The 20094-nt window shown below is 39.8% G+C and overlaps 2 protein-coding genes across 4 annotated transcripts in view; one reads left to right on the plus strand and one right to left on the minus strand.

The window, feature by feature from the left end:
- Positions 1-7258, minus strand: nanp.L (N-acetylneuraminic acid phosphatase L homeolog). 3 transcript variants are annotated; one of them, XM_018261801.2, is made up of 3 exons: positions 7122-7258; positions 5303-5466; positions 1-983 (listed from the first exon to the last, which is right to left on the minus strand). In XM_018261801.2, the coding sequence occupies exons 2-3, from the start codon at positions 5390-5392 to the stop codon at positions 351-353; spliced, it is 723 nt and encodes a 240-aa protein (XP_018117290.1). In that variant the 5' UTR covers positions 5393-5466; positions 7122-7258; the 3' UTR covers positions 1-350. The 3 variants fall into 3 exon arrangements, with proteins under 3 accessions (XP_018117290.1, XP_018117289.1, NP_001084546.1); XM_018261800.2 differs by having other exon boundaries at positions 7072-7208; NM_001091077.1 differs by having other exon boundaries at positions 201-983; positions 7054-7133.
- The window catches only part of polr1b.L (polymerase (RNA) I polypeptide B L homeolog), a 24850-nt gene continuing 11995 nt past the window's right edge, over positions 7240-20094 (plus strand). Inside the window, 5 exon segments of the mRNA NM_001086536.1 lie at positions 7240-7504; positions 9146-9313; positions 12208-12354; positions 18622-18754; positions 19681-19817. Coding sequence (NP_001080005.1) covers positions 7328-7504; positions 9146-9313; positions 12208-12354; positions 18622-18754; positions 19681-19817 — 762 coding nt within the window. The 5' untranslated portion in view covers positions 7240-7327.

Below are 20094 nucleotides of genomic sequence, written 5' to 3' on the forward strand. Positions count from 1 at the left end.
TGGAATGTTTAATTTAGTTTTTAGATCACACATGTATTACATATTTATATTTAGCTACTATACGGACACAGAATCATGTTTTGGAATTTATGTATTACATTTATGTAATAATAATGTAATAGTCTTTGCATTTTTTTTATAAAAATTATTAATGAATGTTGATTACAAAATGTAATAAAAAAATCACAAACATGGTAATGTTACCTAAACCTGATGTGTTTGTCACATTGCTTTTGTTGAAATAACTTGCTGCACGTAAAATATATTATTGAAAACACCATTTACAAAGCCATCAGTGCTCCATTATCTTCACCTTTCTATATGTCTAATATGTCGCACAATCTACAATTCTATTTTACATTTTTGAGGACATCAGGAACTTCCATTACAGATTTTATGGTGTAGTGAGGGGTTGGCATGACTTTATTTATTGAAGGATTTTGATTTATCCAGATGGTTGCTTTCAAGCCTGCATTAAGTCCACCTTGGATATCTGTATCTAAATTGTCCCCGACCATCACACAGTCCCCAGGCAACACTCCAATGAGGTCACAGCAGTGGTAGAAAATGGAAGGTGCTGGCTTTTCTTCAGCATGTTCTCCCCCAACCACAACAGCATCGAAGAACTGTTGTGCACCACACGACTCAATTTTCTCTCTCTGGACCTGCCGCACACCATTAGTGAGGAGGACCAAGCGAGTTGATTTTCTTAGTTCACACAGCATGTCTTTAGTACTCTGTGACATTGTCAGGAGCTGCAGGCGTCTTGTTTTCCACATTGTGTAGCAGTCACTGGCCACTTCTTTGTGGTCTCCCTGTCTGACTTCTAGCATTGCTTCTTCCCAGTGCCGAACACGAAGATCATCAATGGTCATTTTGGAAGAATCCAGAGTCTCACAACCTAGCTTTGCCTGGAACTTGTTGCATATAATATGAGCTTCATCCTCCTTGTATTGGTTTTCCTCGGTAAGTACTTTCACCACCTGTAACAAAACATAGCTCACAGTGTATATGTAAGAAGCAACTTCAAAATTCTAAGTGGACATGATAGTTGCGCTGCAAGGTCATTAAAAATGGAGGTATTTATAGTGTGTTGAATTCATACAGGTATGGGATCCGTTATCCGGAAACCCATTATCCAGAAAGCTCTGAATTACAGAAAGGCCATCTCCCATAGACTCCATAATAAAACATTTTTAAATATGATTTTTCTCTGTAATAATAAAATAGTACCTTGTACTTTATCCAAACTAAGATAGAATGAATCATAGAAAAGGGGTTCAATGACCATATAAACCTTTTATACAGGTAACGGAACTCCAAGGTAACTTCTAATATACATTGGGGGTACATTATTTGTTATAATATGCATATTTCATGTGACAAACGACATCACTAAGCTCCAATAATAATTGGTGACATCACTAAGCACTGTTTATATAGTGAATAAAGTGCCCCTTCTTGTAAAATATAAGGGTTTTAAAAGTTACAGAGGAGTTCCATGACCGTATAAAACACGAGGCCGAAGGTTCCATACAGGTCATGGAACGCAGAGGTGATGCCTAATATCCTCATATTTTGCAACTGGGGGTACTTTATTTATTATAATACACAAGTTTCAGTGAGTCATGTGACAGATGACATCAGAACTCACTGTTTATAAGGATATAATTGACAAGATATTCATGGCTTTTGTGTATTATAAGGATATATTTTACAGGATATTCATGGTTCTTTTGTGTATTATACAAAATGTAATACAGGTATAATCTTTTATCCAGAACGCTCGGGACCTGTAGTTTTCCTTAATTTGGACCTTCATACCTTAAAAGTCTACTAGGAAATCATGAAAACATTAAATAAACCCAATAGGCTGGTTTTGCCTCCAATCAGGATTAATTACATCTTAGGTGGGATCAAGTACAAGGTACTGTTTTATTATTACAGATAAAAAGGAAATCATTTTTAGAATTATTTGGATAAAATTGAGTCAAAAGGAGACGGCATTTCTGTAATTCTGAGTTTTTTGGATATTGGGTTTCCAGATAACGGATTCCATACCCAGGGGCGCTCCACCAATGAGGCGAGTTGAGACACTCGCCTCAGGCGGCAGCGCCCCCCTGGTTGCCAGGGGCGGCAAAAATGCCGCTCCTGGTAACCAAGAGCCGAATTTCCGGTTTTCAAACCGGAAATTCGGCTCTTCTAGTGCAGAGAGCGCTATTGCGCTCTCTGCACTAAGTGTCGCAGACCGCCCCTGCCCTCTCCGGCGCTGAAAAGGTTAGTGCCGTGGGGAGGGGTGGGGGCGGCGAAAAAAGGCCGCCTCAGGCGGCATAATAGCAAGAATCGCCCCTGTCCATACCTGTACAGCTTCTCTTCAAAAATAAGGGAGGGTGCAATTCAGTGGATGCCATATGCCTATACTTTAAACAAACCAATAAAAGGAACTTGTACATTTGTAATTATGTACCATCAGAGCACAAAACAAACACTACTGGAAGGTGGTCCAAACTGACAACATTTTCATATGCTGTCATCTAAAACAACTGTTCTGAAATCATGTTGCCAAGCTGAAGCTATACCTGCCTTGAAATTCTACATGTACAGCTTTTAAACATTTACTGTTATTATTATTAATGAATAACTTCATGCCCTCTCCCTTTTTCCTCTCCTCTATTAATGCATAAACATACCCACAACATTTTTACACCCTCGGGGTGTAAACAGGTGCTGCTTTGAACACCATGGCTCTCTCAGGCTAGGGCCACATGGGGCCAAAATCAACTCGATATAATACGCAGGCTGATTTCATCCCCTACCACGTGCAGTAGCCTCCTTCTTTTTTCACATCCGGAACCATGTGTGTCGGCTCTGGTGCAAAAACACTCAGCGGATTTTGCAGTGAAATGTCTTGAGTTTCTTCACATGCGGTGGGGCGAAAATCGGTCCCTGTATTTCAGCAGGCTGATTTCAGCCCAGTGTGGCCCTAGCTGCGAGCGACTAATCTCCTTGAAATGCTTTCTCGCTGGCAAGAATGTGAATTGCCAGTGGGATGGCATACGTATTGTTTCAGTTTTCTAAAGTTGCCTCACAAGGGAACTTCGGGCGACTTCGGAAAATGGGAGGACTATTATGTTTATATCACCTGCATACCAGCAGCAACTTTCCTGTTCACTTAAATTGGATAAAAAAAGGCCAACAAAATACACTCGAATCATTCAGAAACCCTGATTCCCATTCTCAGCACAGGTCTGCAAAGGGCATTACATTTGCCTTTTAAGTGAAAAGAAAATGGTTGCTGCTACAGAAATTACTTCTAATGGAAGCTATTCTTCCTGAGATGATGACAATAGCCTATGTTTTGCAAGCGTTCCCATTAACTTGCCTCTTTCTGAATCCCATGCCCATATGTCTTTTTCTGAACCCATGTTCTTGGTGTTATCAATATGGGCCTTTAGCAGAATGTATACTACACTAATAATTCTTACCACACCAAGCAACGTGCATAACATGTACATTATTCTCACTTCATATTCATGTTCTGTACTATAATTTTTACAAAGTTATATACTTTATAGAATGGCCCAAATTTGCTTCTCTATTTGTATTCATTTGATTACATTTATTTATAAAACACCAACATAAGGATACTTAATAAAAGAAAAACAAACCAATAGGTAAGTTAAAAAATGCCCTGATGCAGGGGCTTACAATATATACTGTTGGGAACATTATTATGCAAGGTCTAAAATGATATAGATATTGGAGGAATGTTGCCAGTGTTATAATAGTGACAGGATAATGAGTCAGCAGAAAAGTGATGTGCAGAAGCTGATATGTTATGGGAAGCAATCTTTTTAAAATGTTCAAATTAAACATGAATCCAATTTCTATTTTTTATTAAAGCATACATAGCTGATGTAAGCTCATTTAAAAATCTCAGCTGTCAATCAAATATTGTCTGCCCCTCCTCTATGCCTAGGAATAGAGGCGAGGCAGACAATTGCTTTCACTTTCCATTCAGCACTTCCTAAATGTCATTGTTTTTCCCACATTCCCCCACTCTCTTCATAGTTTAATTGTGTAACCAGGGCATGGGGATGGACATCAGGTCCCCCATTCTGGTGCACAAACAAGATTCTGAGATGATGCAAGGCTTGCCGTAATAACAGTGTCCACAAAATGGCTCCTGCCTGCTTGCTATAATTTTGAATTCCCAAACTAAAGGAAACAAGATTCAAATATGTTATTTAGTGTAATTAAAGTTCATTTTGCTTGACTAATGTGATAAAAAAAGATTTTGAATAATTTTTTTGGGTGACGGGTCCCCTTTAAAAGTTGTTTGAAGTTATTGGGTAAATGTGTGCACACTAGTGATGTGCGGGCCGAACCAATACCCGAGGGTCGGGCGGGTTCAGGTCAACCTCGCAGTGCTCCTCGCGGGTGGCGGGCGGGTGCAGGTTGAGCCACCTTCAAATGCTGGCATCCGACTTCCGGTTTTATAGCCTCCCGCCCCTTTTGTGACGTTATCGGCGGGGCGGGTCTATAAAAGGACCCACGGAAGCGGGTGCGGGCGTGCGCGGGTCGTAGCAGGGCGGGTTAGTGTTGGGTGTGGGTCAGGGAAAACATGACCCGCACACCACTAGTGCACACCACAGAAGAGGTGCATTTTAAGGGACATGTCTGATGTTGTAGAGTGCAAAAGTTGTCTTACCAACCCCCATATATCTCATAATATAAACCCAAATACTCCAAATACACAGGGCTAGATTTCAGTCTGATGCCCTCACCCTAAAATTGCACATTGCTGTAAAGTTGGCGTACTGTGCACTGATCATGAAATCATCTCTGATGCTAATGTAGCCAAGTATCGTGCAGCAAAATAATTTTTTTGTTTAATTCTTTTATAAATAGGCTCCCATAGCCTGCACCCCTAAAGCATTCACCCTAGCAGGGGCGATCCTGGCCCCTCCGCCGCCTGAGGCAGCAGCAGTTGCTGCTGCCCCCCCCTCCCCCGGAAATTTGCTCTTAAAGTACCAGGAGCAGCATTTTTTACCTAGTGGGGCGCTGCCGCCTGAGGCGACAGCCTCAACTCGCCTCATTGGCGAAGCACCCCTGCACCCTAGGCACATTCCCACAAGTGCCTATATATAAAAAAGGCCCTCATAATACAAAGAAATAAAAAACACTACAACTAATAATTCCTACGTCTTCATTGTGTAAGATTACATGTTAATGATAATGCAACACATATTAGGTGTTGAAATAGTGTTAATCAATGCATGATTAATGAGAAAAAAATTACCTCCTCAATTGCCTTTTTGCCTGCCCCTGAAGTATCAATCAATGTGTTATCTAGGTCAAAAAACACAGCTTTTATACCACTGAGAACCATTCTGCAGAATCCAACGTAAGCTGGCCAAATAGTGAAGAAAACAAAGTTCTATATAGCTTCTGTAATCTGAAAATCTGAAAAAAGAAGATATTAAGAGAATTTCAACCTTACAAGAAGACATGTTATGATCGAATTATTCATTATGCAAGAATCATAAGTTGAAAACGTGTGTAGTTTAAATATTTCAAAAAAACTGATTTTTTTTCTTCTTAAAGGTGTTGTGCACCCATGAGATAACTTTTAGTATGATGTAGGGAGTGATATTCTGAGACAATTTGCAATTGGTTTTCATCTTTTATTACATGTGTTTTTTGAGTTATTTAGCTTTTTATTCAGCAGCTCTCCAGTTTGCAATTTCAGCCATCTGGTTGCTAGGGTCCAAATTTCCCTAGCAACCATGCATTGCTTTGAATAAGAGTAATAAAAAGTATAATAACAATAAATCTGTACCTTTACAGAGCATTTGTTTTTTTAGGGGCAAATGCTTCAAAAACTATTTTTAAAGTGGACCTGTCACCCGGACACAAAAATCTGTATAATAAAAGTCCTTTAGATAGATAATAGATACATTATAGATAGATGACAGATAGATAATAGATACATGATAGCTAGATAATAGATACAGGATAGATTGAGAGATAGATAGATAGATAGATAGATAGATAGATAGATAATAGATACATGATAGAGAGATAGATAGATAGATACATTATATATAGACGATAGATACATTATAGATAAATGATAGATACATGATTGATAGAGAGATAGATGATAGATAGATGGATAGATAGATAGATAGATAATAGATACATGATAGATATATAGATAGATAGATACATTATAGATAGATGATAGATAATTGATACATGATAGATAGATAATAGATACATGATAGATAGATAGATAGATAGATAGATAGATAGATAGATAGATGATAGATAGATAGATAGATAGATACATGATAGATAGAGAGATAGATGATAAATAGAATGATAGATAGATAGATAGATAGATAGATAGATAGATAGATAGATAGATAGATAGATAGATAGATAGATGATAGATAGATGGGACACCCAGCTTGTAGCCAACAAACTTTGTGAGCCAGCTACAGCTGGAAGAATTCTGGTAGTTGTAGTCAACAGCCATAGGAAGCTGAATGATAGAATGATAGATAGATATATAGATAGATACATTATAGATAGATGACAGATAGATAATAGATGTATGATAGATGATAGATACATTATAGATAGATGATAGATAGATACATTATAGATAGATGATAGATAGATACATTATAGATAGATGATAGATAGATAGATAGATAGATGATAGATAGATAGATGGGACACCCAGCTTGTAGCCAACAAACTTTGTGAGCCAGCTACAGCTGGAAGAATTCTGGTAGTTGTAGTCAACAGCCATAGGAAGCTGCTCAATATGTCCTCTATAAACCCTTAAAAATAAGAAGTAATGTCTCCCCACCGCTCTTTTACAAGGGATTGTGCCTGGCTTTGCTGACACCACTGCAGGCTCATCAAGTGCAGGGAATAGACATGCGCAACTTTCATTACCTATTGAAAGTTAACATAAGATGCCAGAATTAAATGGTTTTAAAAGGCTGAACGCTCTGGTTCACTGGTAGCAATGCATACATTATAACAGCAACATACGTTCTTGCGTTTATACAGCTCTGCACGAAGCGGCTCCTAAGTGCGGCTACCTCTCTGCTTCCAGCCCAGCCCGGCTAAAGAGCGAGTACAACATTACAGCTGTGACATGTCCCGGAAGTGCGTCTCAAGTAGGAAGTAGATCGCAGCGCCGCATGTGTGTGTGTATTGCCCTCCCCTTCCTGTGCACATGGACTGCACGCCTGGCGCTGTGCTCAGTATTCCAAGGGGAAACTAAGTGGCCCTTCCAACTTGCATGATGGACACGGACGCAAAGTGGCAGGCGCTGCTCAGAGAACCGAGCCTGGCCAAACTTACTAGTCCCGACTATGGGATTCCCGGGGAGAGTCAGCACCCTCCTCTGCAGGAGATCACTCGGGCTCATATCGACTCCTTCAACCAAGCAATGACAGAGGGGCTGAGTCTGGCGGTGCAGGTGAGGCAGCTGGGGGTGTGGGATAGTGCGCTAAAGTTGTTAGTTTGGGCTAGTCTGTATATAATAGATACAGTGTCGGACTGGGACACCAGGGGCCCATCATAGAACCTTAGACCAGGGGCTACTCTCAGTACTATTATTCTTCATCTCCTCAATCAACCTTTATTCTCCTAGTCTCTTTTCTTACTATAATCTATTATTCCACCTATTTAGCCACTTTGTTCTCATAGAAATAGGAAATGGCCATGAAATAGGCCAAAGGTTTATTATGAGGGCCCACTGACACCTTGGCCCACCTGGAGTTTTCCTGGTATCCCGGTATCCCTGGGGTGGAAGACTCTTGGGTCCTCTTTTTTTTTTTTTATACCTCTGAGACAAATTCAAACACAAAAAGAGTTAGAGAGCAACACAAGCATCAAAAAGTCCCTGGGGGGGGGCAATTATGGGCTGTGATTGACTATTTGGTAGCCCCTATGTAGACTGGCAGTCAGAAAGAGGCTATGTTTGGCAGCACTAGTGATGTCCACCTAACCAGCCCGCAACTTCCGGGTTCCTTTTATAGACCTGCCTCAACGATGATGTCACAAAAATGGGGCGATTATATAAGGCGCGAGTCTATAAAAAAAGGAAGTTGGAAACCGGCAGTGCAAGCCAACCCCTTGAACCGGAGGTGCGAGGTCGGCCCGACCCACACATCACTAGGCAGCACATCTGGTTTTTATGCAATCAAAATTTGCCTCCAAGCCTAGGATCAAAAAATAAGCACCTGCTTTGAGGCCACCGTAAAGTGGTTGGCGAACAACATGTTGCTGGTGAGCCACTGGTTGGGGATCAGTGGTTTATCTTAAGGATAGAAATTTCTGTTGGAGAAAATTCATTCTTGTGGTGTTGACAAATTGGCAAATATTCACTGGAGTGATAACCACCTGGCAAAAAGATGTGAGCATTCACCAAAGTGAACAGATTATTCACCAAAGTAAAATTATTTTGGCAAAACTTGCTGTAGTCTTATTTTATACATTTGGCAATGTTGTGGCAAATTTTTATATTGGTGAAAATGCTCCAATTAATTTTCATCTTTCATAAATATGCCCAGTACAGTGAAATAAATGAAAAATGACTATTGACCAACACAAGTGCAGAGTTTGTGTAAAGTAATATTTGCTTGTTTCCTTTTCATGCACTTCCACTCTATGCTCTAGGTCAGCGATGGCCAGTTATTTATTCCAATATGTTTGTTGGTCTCTTGGAGGGACGCATCTGACCCCTGGACATTTGGTTGGCCGACCCCACTTTAATTAGCTTCTCATGTAGTCAGTCGACCTTGGCCATAGCAAATGGGTATATTTAATCACATCAATTCTAGGCCAGTGGATTTGTTCCAGCATCATTTCAGTATTCACTTCTGCATAAGTTCATGGATGGAAAACTACAGATACAGCAGGTCAAAAGTGTTAGAAATGGGAATATGAAAGTGATTTTCCAGTCCTTTTCATTTAAATATAAAGCCCAAAATATTCCTGGGGTCTTTCAATGTCTTGTTTCACCCTTAAATACGTTAAACCTCAAGAGATAAATATCATGGACTCCTGAGATCGGTTTATTGTAGGTGACAGTTTATTTTTCATTTGGTTGTTCCAGGCTATGAAACCACTTGAGTTTACTTACAGAAATGACAAGGTGGCACTGCAAATAGTGGACGCAGTTCTTAGCCACCCTCTAGTGCCTAAGGGAAGCATCTGCAAAGAGCAAAAGATATACCCAGCAGAATGCAGAGGAAGAAGAAGTACATACCGGGGCAAGTTGACTGTAAGTATCATAGATACAGATTACAATAACACACCTTGTTACAATCTCATTTTCTCCTTTTTACTTAAAGGGGTTGTTCACCTTAAATAAACTTTTAGTATGATGTATTATTTTTAAATTATTTAGTGTTTTGTTATGTAGGTCTCCAGGTTGTAATTTCAACAATATAGTTGCTAGGGACCAAATTATCTAGCAACCATGCATTGATTTGAATAAGAGACTGGAATATGAATAGTAGACAGCCTGAATAGAAAGACAAGTAATAAAAAGTTTCAATAACAATTCATTTGTAGGCTAAGGGCAAGGCCAGATGTGGCGTTTTTGCGTAGTTTTTACGTGGCGTTTTTCAAAAAGAACAGCCAGGCGTAAACACACCACTGAAACCACATGCAAACGTCAACATGCGTTCTTCAGCATGTAGGATTCTTTTCCCAACATGCACTTCTCATTGTTCTCATTGAAAATTTTGACGCCATATTTAAATTATGCTTCGTATTTAGTGTGGTTTCAAACGTGCCGATCCCATAGAATCTATCGATTTGGTAGTTTCTTTATGTATTGGCGTTTCTGCTAAAAAAAACCGCCATTACTGGCGTCCTGTGGCGGATTTCAGGTTGCAAGCGCCCTGTGTGAATTGCCATAGTGCTTTTTCCATTAGTTTCAGTGGTAGTGCAGTTTATGTGCATTTACGCCTGGCTGTTCTTTTTTTAAAAACGCGCTGCAAAAACGCCACGTCTGGCCTTGCCCCAACAGGCATTTATTTTTTAGGTGGGGCCAGTGACCCCATTGGAGAGTTGTAGATCTCTGCCAGCTTTTTTTTAGATGATGCTTTATTCCAAAGTTACTGTTAGTAAAAACAACTGCAAACCAGGTTTAATACATTACTAGCTGCAAATTTTGTACCTTTGTAAATCACCATACCGTAAGTCTGTTCATAAACATTAAACCTATAGGATTCGTTTTTCACTAATATGGATCAGTTTAGTTTATTTAGAATCAAGTATAGGTATGGGACCTGTTATCCAGAATGCTCTGGACCTGGTGTTCTCCTGATTATATTTCTGTTATTTGGATTTTCATATTTTAAGTCTACTAGAAAATCATTTAAACATTAAATAACCCCAATAGACTTGTTTTGACTCCAATAAGGTTTATGATTTTAGCCAAGAACAAGGTACTGTTACAGTACTATTACAGAGGTAAAGGAAATTTTGTTAAAAATGTGGATTATTTGGATGAAATTATGGGAGACTGTCTACCCCTAATTCAGAGCTTTCTGATACAGGTATGGGACCTATTATTCAGAATGCTCGGGACCTGGTGCTTTCCGGATAACGGGTCTTTCCATAATTTAGAACTTCATACCTTGTCTACTAGAAAATCATGTAAACATTAAATAAACCCAATATGCTGGTTATGCTTCTAATAAGGATTAATTATATTTTAGCTAGGATCATGTACAAAATACTGTTTTAATATTACAGAGAAAAAGGAAATCGTTTTTAAAAATTTGTATTATTTGATTATAATGGAGTCTATGGGAGACGGCCTTTCGCCCTTAATGGGTTAATGGATCCCATACCTGTTCAAGATGCTGTTTTATTACAGAGAAAAACATGTAAAAAAATTAGTTATTTACTTATCTGTATCGTTCTGGATAATGGGTTTCCGGTAAGTTATACCATACCTGTACCTGTAGTGATTTTAAAAAACAAAAGCCTGTCCTTTGCTGAAGATTAAAATAAATCCAATCCTGTCTACTCAATAGAGCGGCAAGCATTTCTTACCAAACACTTGCTCTTTAAAAAGTTAATGTTAGCCCAGGGCTGTGTAACTTAAAATAGGAGTTAGAGGTTACTGTAGTAACAGCCAGGCATTTTATCAAGTCTGGAGAAGAAATGTATGCATATCAACACACGTGAAATATTTTAAGCCTTTTGGAGCATTTCAGGAATTTTAATGATCCTTGACGCTGGGTCTCAAAGCCCCTGTACAGTCCTGTTGTAGCCAGTTCTTCTTGGAACTCGGTAGCTGGATTTAGACCATATGGTACTTTTTATGTCACCTTGTTTGTGGGGATCTTGAGTAACCACACCACATTTATACTTATATTTTATTTTCTCTGTATTTTTCTTTTTCTGTAAGTAAGAGGGTATAGCTTACTTTGTAAACAAAATGTCCCTTTTTTTTAATATTTACCTATTAAAGACATTTTAGCATCCGCAGAGTTATTCTCCATAGACCTGAGTGACCTTACTTTCCTATTATAAGGAAGAGTATGTTAAATTAAACCTCTCTTATAAATAAGGTACAGGTATGGGATCCGTTATCTGGAAACCCGTTATCCAGAAAGCTCCAGATTAAGTAAAGGCCATCTCCCATAGATTCCATTGTAGCCAATAATTAATTTTTTTTTTCAATTATTTTCTTTATCTCTGTAATAATAAAACAGTAGCTTGTACTTGATTCACACAGATATTTTTAATCCTTATTGGTGGCAAAACAATCCTATTGGGATTATTTAATGTTTAAATAATATTTTAGTTGGCTTAATAGTAGGCTTAATAAAGGGCATGTAAAGGCAAAACAAATCCAATTTTTACTTTCTTTAATGAAAAAGTAACCTATCTCCAATATAATTTAATTATAAAATATGTACTTCCCCTTTAAGGTATTAATATCCAAATAACGCAAAGATCCATTGTCCAGAAAACCCCAGGCCTGAGCATTCTGGATAACTGGTCCCACACCTGTATATCTTACCTTCAAAATGTTGTTCTGGACAAACTTTCTCCTAGAATGGGTCAAATTATTTTCCCCGGTTCTGTTTTACAATACAGAATTACCAAAATGAGTGTCATTTCTCATATGAAACTTTGATCATTTTACCTCAGGCTGATGTAAGCTGGTCCTTAAACGGAATGCAGAAAGGCATCATTAAACAAACTCTTGGGCAGTTTCCGATCATGGTGAAGTCAAAGTTTTGCAACCTGTATGACCTTAACCCAAAGCAACTTCTTGAGCACCATGAGGAAGAGCAGGTAAGAGCTTTAATGTAACTCTGTAGTGAATGTACCAAAGACTGTGATAGTGTATGGTGTAGGGATGTAAGCTCAAGTCACATGGGCTGTAGATTGCTATCGTGGGAATCGGCGAGCAGCTTGTAGAAGTGGCATTCATATGAATATTGTCAAGGGTTGGGGGGGCGTGGCCTGACACTTAATGTGAGTGCTCCTCTCTCTGGGCCAGCATTAATCTGATCTAAGACCACTCTCAAAACCGGACTGGCAACAGCTACCCCAGAGGATATTAATGTGGCATAAGAAAAAAAGGGCCCCAATGACAGCTCAAAAAAGGGCCTCAGGCCAGCAGGCTCGAGAAGTTTGCCGCGAGGACAAACAAGATGGCGCCCATACCTCGGCAAGCAGCCTTCCCTTTGGCGCAACCTACAACAGAACCTACACTGCAGGAAATTTTACAGGAGATCAGAGAATCTAAGGATACCTGCACCAGCCTTATCAGCGCTAAGAAGAAATAAAGCTAGATCCCTTGATCATTAAACACGACCTACAAAATCCGAGGGAGCGGACGGCAGCAGTAGAACAGCGAGTTAGCAGCCTGGAGGATACATGCACTGTTGCCTGAGCGTATAACAGAGGTGCACCAGTTGGTAGCCAGCAGCATCACTGCAACAACCTGCGCTTCGTGGGTTTCCCCACGAAGAGGCCAAACCGAAGCATTTTATAGAGGAGTGACTGGCTGTAAAGTTTAATCGGGCCAACTTGTCCCCCACCTTCGCAGTAGAAAGAGCGCACAGGATCCAGACACGATCTGGTCCACCATGAACACCACTGATAGCTAGGCTGCTAAACGCTCGTGAAAGAGATGCCATCCTTGTAATGGCACACAAGCAGAACAACCTAAAATTCCAAGCGGCAACATTCTCTATATACGCTGACTATTCAGCAGAGGTCCAGCGTCAGCGCGCCAAGTTTGTGCATGTTAAGAAAAGAATGTGAGCAGCGAAGCTGATATACGCCATGCTTTACCCAGCCCACCTGTGGATCATGCTGAACGGGACCTCACATTTCGTCACTTTGCCACAAGAAGCCAATAACTGTCTCGACACCCAGAATGTACCAGCACTGTAACAACAGTCCATCACGAGGCCCTTGCACAGTAAAGGTAACCCTTAGTCAATCTAGGCAACCTCACAGTTAATTTTTTTTTTTTTCTGTTGACATACCTTTAAAGATTGGTGTCATAATGATGGCAAATACCCGCTCCACAACAGAAACTCATAATGCCTTCTAATACAGAAGTTTGGTGTTCTTGTGGGTTTACAACCTTGGGCCAGAGAGAGGGGAAGTAGTAGCCCCTTTCAACAGTAAAACTAACTGTTCACGGTCCGTGTACTGGGCCACGTTTAAAGGCCACCACCGTAAGCACCAAGATGTTTTTTGGGAATAATTCTTCCCCCAGGAGGGGTGGAAAGGGAGGGAATGTTCGGATGGGAATGTTATGTTTTGCTAACGTTACTGCTCAAGAATAAGTTAGGCAGGGGTAATGTTCTTATTGTACGCAACTGTTGTGCCAAAACAGGGATAAAATGGCTACTAAATTAATCAGCTGGAATGTAAGAGGCCTCAACTGCCCTATTAAAAGGAGGCTGGTTATGGACTATCTCAAACAAAAGCATGTTATGCTAGCCTTCCTCCAGGAAACCCACTTAACGGGGCAAAGTTATGGCTCTTAAAAGGCTTTTGGTGGGATGGGCATACCACTCCACCTACTCAAACCACTCTTCAGGAGGATCACTGTAAATACACAAGACAGTTTATTTTTTATTAAGCACAATAAAGTCCGATGTAAAAGGAAGGTATATCTTTGTACACTGTCATGTAAATAACAGGGAACTAATTCTTGCAAACGTCTATATTCCCCCTCCCTATAAGTGGGATTGCTTAGTTGCGTTAGCACAATTTATGGCCCAATCCCCACACGCAAATACCATTGCAATGGGTGATTCTCAATGCAGGTCTCAATAAATGGGGTGTACAGATCAAGCAATCTACGTGATGGTATAGGACTGATGGAAATGTTGAGGTACTTACACCCAACCGCTAGAAAGTACTCCTGCTTCTCACAATCGCATATATCCCTATCCAGAATCGACTATGCCATGATAGACAAACCTATGCTGTCAATAGCTATAACCGTGCAGCACCTCCCTAGGGAGATCTCTGACCACTTCCCCCTGGAATTAATGATCCAACTTCACCGTACAATGCTAGTACCGAGATGGTCCCTGATCCCTGTCTGGGTACAAATTTTCGACAATGCAAACCACGATTGAAGCTGCCATTCAAGAGTTCTCTGAAATTAATAGAGGTTCAGCGGACACCATGACCGCGTGGGATGCCTTTAAGGCATACCTTACAGGGCAGCTGGGTGCAGAGATTGCAGCATATAAAAAAACTAAGTTATATGAAGCAAGATAATATAGAAAAAGAGGTAGTTGCAGCTGAACAACAGACTGCTATAAACCCTACGGAGGGAAATCTTGCAGTGCTTAAGCTAAAACAGCAGGAGTACAACAAGTATATGACACAAGGCCCAAAGAAATCTACTGTTTACTAAGAGAGAGAGTGAGAGAGAGTGTTAAATGTAAGATTACCTTATGAAGTAATCCACCACTACAATATCCGCCCTAAAATACCAATGTGGAACCATTATAACTAGACCCTTGGCAGAAATTAACACATTTCTCGCAGGGTTACACATTCTCAAATTGCCCTCTCCGTATAGAGATTTCCTTGAAAGCAGCTTCATTAAGGAAGAAGTAATGGGGGCAATATAATCTTTTCCTAATGGAAAAGCCCCAGGTGCAGACTGGTTGCCGCTTGAGATATATAAAAGACTTGTTGCCACTCTATCCCCTTATCTTCTTGAAACCTTTAATGCTGCTCTTGTGCAGGGAAAGTTGCCTGGCTCGATGTACGAAGCAGCAATTGCCTTGCTCACTAAACCGAGTAAAGACCAAATATTATGGAAATCCTATAGGCCCATATCCCTCCTGACAGCCGATGTAAAAATATTTGCTAAAATCCTTGCCAGAAGGCTTGGAAAGGTTATTACTTTGCTTGTTAGCCCATACCAAACTGCTTTTATCCCAGGGAACACAGTAGTACTTAACACTAGAAGGCTGTTCATAAATCTTACTACCCAGCATGATAACAAAGGTCAAAGAGCCATCGCTGCTTTGGATATAGCAAAAGCCTTCGGCACAGTTGAGTGGCCCTATCTCTGGAGGGTGCTCTCACACTTTGGGATAGGTCCAACTTTCCAGGGTCTGGTTAAAAGACCAGTAACATCAAAATGATTTTTTTTTTTTTTTTTTTAATTCCTTAGTATAAATTTAAAAAAAAAACACTTTAAACTTTAAAACTTTAAAATCGCAAAGCCTTTATTAAGAAATAACTTACCGAAACTCTGCTTCTGCTCCACTTCAGATATGGCGATGATCCATCATGCGGCGCTCAATTTCTCCTCCCTGGCTATCTCCTATAAGGAAGGCAGGGAGGAGAAATCGTGCGCCAGACGATGGGTCTCCCGATCGCTTTCTGAAGGGGAACGCAAGCGGAATTTCGGTAAGTTATTTCTTAATAAGGACTTTTTAAAGTTTAATTTGTCTTGGTGTTTTGTTTTGTTTTTTTCAATGTATACTAACGAATTTTTTATTTTTTTTTAAATTGATCTTACTGGTCCTTTAAATTCCTGTATCACTCCCCCGGGCCTCGCTTAGGGTGAACTCTGAGTTAATTTCACCATTCTCCCTGGCACGGAGGACTAGGCAGGGATGCCCCCTGTCCCCTTTGCATTGGCAATTGAACCCTTTGCTCAAGCTGTTTGACAATCAGATGGCATTACAAGGCTCAGGATCCAGGGCCTGCAGGAAAAAAATACTATATGCCGATGATACGCTAGTATATTTAGGGGACAGGGGACCCTCCTTGCTACGCCTTCTGGAGATAACTAGACAATTTGGAGAGCTCTCAGGTCTAAAAGTGAGCCCAACGAAATCGGTTTTATTCCTGGTGGTCCCACTGGGAACAGACAATCAGGATGGTGCAGGAGTAATGCCCATTGTTTATAAATTTACTTACTCAGGAGTAGAAATAATGAGAGACCTTCAACAGTACGTTAAGCAAAACATAGATAAACAGATAAGCTGGTTAATGGATAAATTCAAGGTATGGGAACTTTTACCCTTGGGCCCAGTTGGTTGGATACAGCTAATTAAAATGATAGCTATGCCCAAATTGCTATACCCTTTATGGCACTTCCCCCATATGGGTACCTATGAAAATCTTCGAAACCATTAACAAAAAATCTAGGTCTAGGCTAGGTTTTCAAACCCTTATGAAACCAGTCAGAGAAGGAGGGATGGCCCTTCCTGACATGCTCCACGATTACTTAGCAGCTGAACTCTACCCATCTAGTTGCTATTCTGCACCCAAATCACTATCCACCCTTGCATAAACTATGGGCAGAGGTCTCCATATAGCTAACTTCCCCTGGGATATCATTTTAGGCACTAGAGAGCAATCCCCAAACACAATCCTGCTCACACAAGGAAGGGCTCTGGAAAAAGTTCATGAATTGATGGCCTTCACATGACTTGACCCTCGGATGCCTTTATGGGGCAATGCAAAATTCCCACATATGGCTCATGTAGTTCCCCCAAAATGCTGGCTAAGCAAAGGGATAAAGAGTATAGCAGATGTGTGGGGATATGATTCTCCAGTATTCTTTGCTGAATTAAAAACACGGTACCATATACCCAATAGGCAGTGGCTAACCTACCAGCAAATTAGAAGTGGTCTATTCCGGCAGAATAAGACAAAACCTATAAAGCTAGCAGTCTCTACGCTACTGGTTACCCTCCAAAACCGAACCAGAACCCTCTCTGGAATTTACAGAAAAAAATCAGGTTTCCTTAGTCAGAAATAATCCAATTCAAAGCAGAATGGTGTGGGAAAGAGACTATATAACTGATAGTCAATGGGGAAAGCCCCTTAAAGCACCTATGCATGTATCATGTAACTATAACGATAGACTGCTGCAAACATAAATGGTGCATAAAGTGTACTGCACCAGGGCAAAGCTAAATAAAATTTACCCTGTCTCCCAAATGCCTAAGATGTGAAGCCCAACAAGCCACACTTCTACACACTATGTGGCAGTGTTCTGGCTTACAGAAGTACTGGGCAGAGATTTTGAAGCACCTTTCTAGGATAGCAGGCACTAGTCTGCCGGCAGACCTGGGTCTGTGTCTCCTAGGTATAGTGATTAAGGAACATACCCCAGTAGCACATAGGCAGCTAGTGTCCAATGCCCTCTTCCATGCTAGGCGGCAAATTACACTGAACTGGAAGTGCAACTTTCCCCCTTTAATAGAACACTGGTACCAGGCAGTTACTTCCAAGTGTAACAAAGAGAAAATTATACTTACCAGAAATGGACACATCCAGGATAAATGGGTAAGCTGGCAGCAATGGCTAGACACAACACAAGATTGTTTGTAACCTCACCAGGTCCGGACTGAGAATTAAAATAGGCCCTGGCATTTCAGGTACACAGAGGCCCAAACAGCCCTCACCAGCCCACTAAATAGTGACTTTCTATGGGACCTTATAGGTCCCATGCTCTCTGGCATTTGCCAGAACCCACAGATTGCCAGTCCGGGGCCTGACCTCAGCGACTCATAGTCCCAACCTATTTTGAGTAAGGATGTAACTCAAAGTCTGCTGTCCATTCTATCATGTTTGCATACTTTTATGTATATTATTCTAGGTAATAGTTTGTGTACATGAAACTGTTTAACTCTCTGTATACTGTGTATGATCCCCAATAAACTTGACTTGAGCAAAAAAAAAAGAATATGGTCTAGGGTTGTAGTTTAATACAGAGGGTGATATTCTGAGACAATTTACAATTGGTTTTCATTTTTTATTCATAGTTTTTGAATTATTTAGCTTTTTATTCAGCAGCTCTCCAGTTTGCAATTTCAGCAATCTTGTTGCTAGGGTCCACCTTATCCTAACAACCATAAATTGATTTGAATAGGAGACTAGAATATGAATAGGAGAGGGCGAGGTGATAGTTTAATTTATTTGCTAGTAATGCAATCAGTATGATTTTAGTCATGCCGTTTTCTCATCTCTTTATAAAATGGCATGATGTCTGTAATTTTTTTTAGCTTTAATGACACAGTAGTATATTTAGCTTATTTCTGTTTGTTTAAGGAAATGGGAGGATATTTCATTATAAATGGAATAGAGAAGGTTATCAGAATGCTTATTATGCCTCGGAGGAACTTTCCCATTGCCATGATTCGTCCCAAGTGGAAGAATAGAGGACCTGGTTACACTCAGTATGGTAAATATTCTTTTGCGTTTTCCCGTTTATTTCAGTGATCAAACCAATTATAAAAGCAAATTTATTCCAGTTTTAATGGAGTGCTGGTGCATTTTGATCTCTTCGGGGGTTATTTATCAAAGTCGAGTTTGTGAGATTTTTTTCTACCTCGAATAAACTTACAACTGGAATGTTTGCTTATTTATGACATAACTTGAATGTAAACAACTCGAATGAATGCAATTGGGGGGGTGGGAAACTTGAATACTCTAATTGATCGAATTATCAGCAAAAAAAAAAAAAAAAGAGCTCAAACCACAGAAAAAACATTGAAAATAGTGAAGGCTAAAAACATCTTCAAATGGTTCAAGGGACCTCTGTAATTGACTTCTGATCTTGACAGGTTTTAGCTGGAGTATTTTCAGATTCAACTTTTTGCAGCTCCGGGGCATCATAAATCTCGAAAAAATTTAAGTTTATTTTTTATCCAGAAAAATTTGTTTTTACTGAAACTACCGTAGAAAAACTAATTTTTTTTGGAGGGGGGGAAACAATTAGACCTTTGATAAATAATTCCCTTAGTAGTGGCAGTAGAAACATGATTGCCATGAGATTTCCAGCTCGGCAGGCAGCACAGCGCTTGCATTTGTCCCTCCATTCACCGGTTTAACCACTTTTAAAAGATCCACATTTGAAACCATATGCTTTTAGCTGGTCAGATTATATATATATATATATATATATATATATATATATATATATATATATATATATATATATATATATATATATATATATATAATATATCTAATTTCTGTCTATATAGCTGACTTAGTCCATTATAGACGCCAACAAATCCTTTTAAATCTTGCAGATAATGGGGGGGGAAAATTGTCTCTTTTTCTACATGCTAACAATGTTAAAATGTGTTTCTTCTCCCTTTTAAGGTATTTCAATTCGTTGTGTCCAAGATGAACATACTGCGGTCAACATGAATCTGCACTATCTGGAGAATGGCTCTGTTATGGTGAATTTCATCTATCAAAAAGAGCTCTTTTTCATTCCACTGGGCTTTGCATTAAAGGTCAGTCTTATACTAATACTGCAGATAATCATCTTTAATATCAACATTTTTACTTTTAAGGTGGCCATAGATGTAACAATTACAATTGTTGTTTGCAATACAGACATGTTAGAGCTGAATCGTCTGATATACAGGTAGAAACAGTGGCCGGTGTTCAGGTGCCTTCAAAGGTGCAACTTAACTGGCAGGAACCCAAGGAATTAAATGCTTGGACATAACTATTTAATTCCTAGAAATGCTGGGCATATTTGTCCACTTAAGGATTTCTATCACTTAA

This window comes from Xenopus laevis, chromosome 5L (genome assembly GCF_017654675.1).
Source record: "Xenopus laevis strain J_2021 chromosome 5L, Xenopus_laevis_v10.1, whole genome shotgun sequence".
NCBI classification, from domain to species: Eukaryota; Metazoa; Chordata; class Amphibia; order Anura; family Pipidae; genus Xenopus; species Xenopus laevis.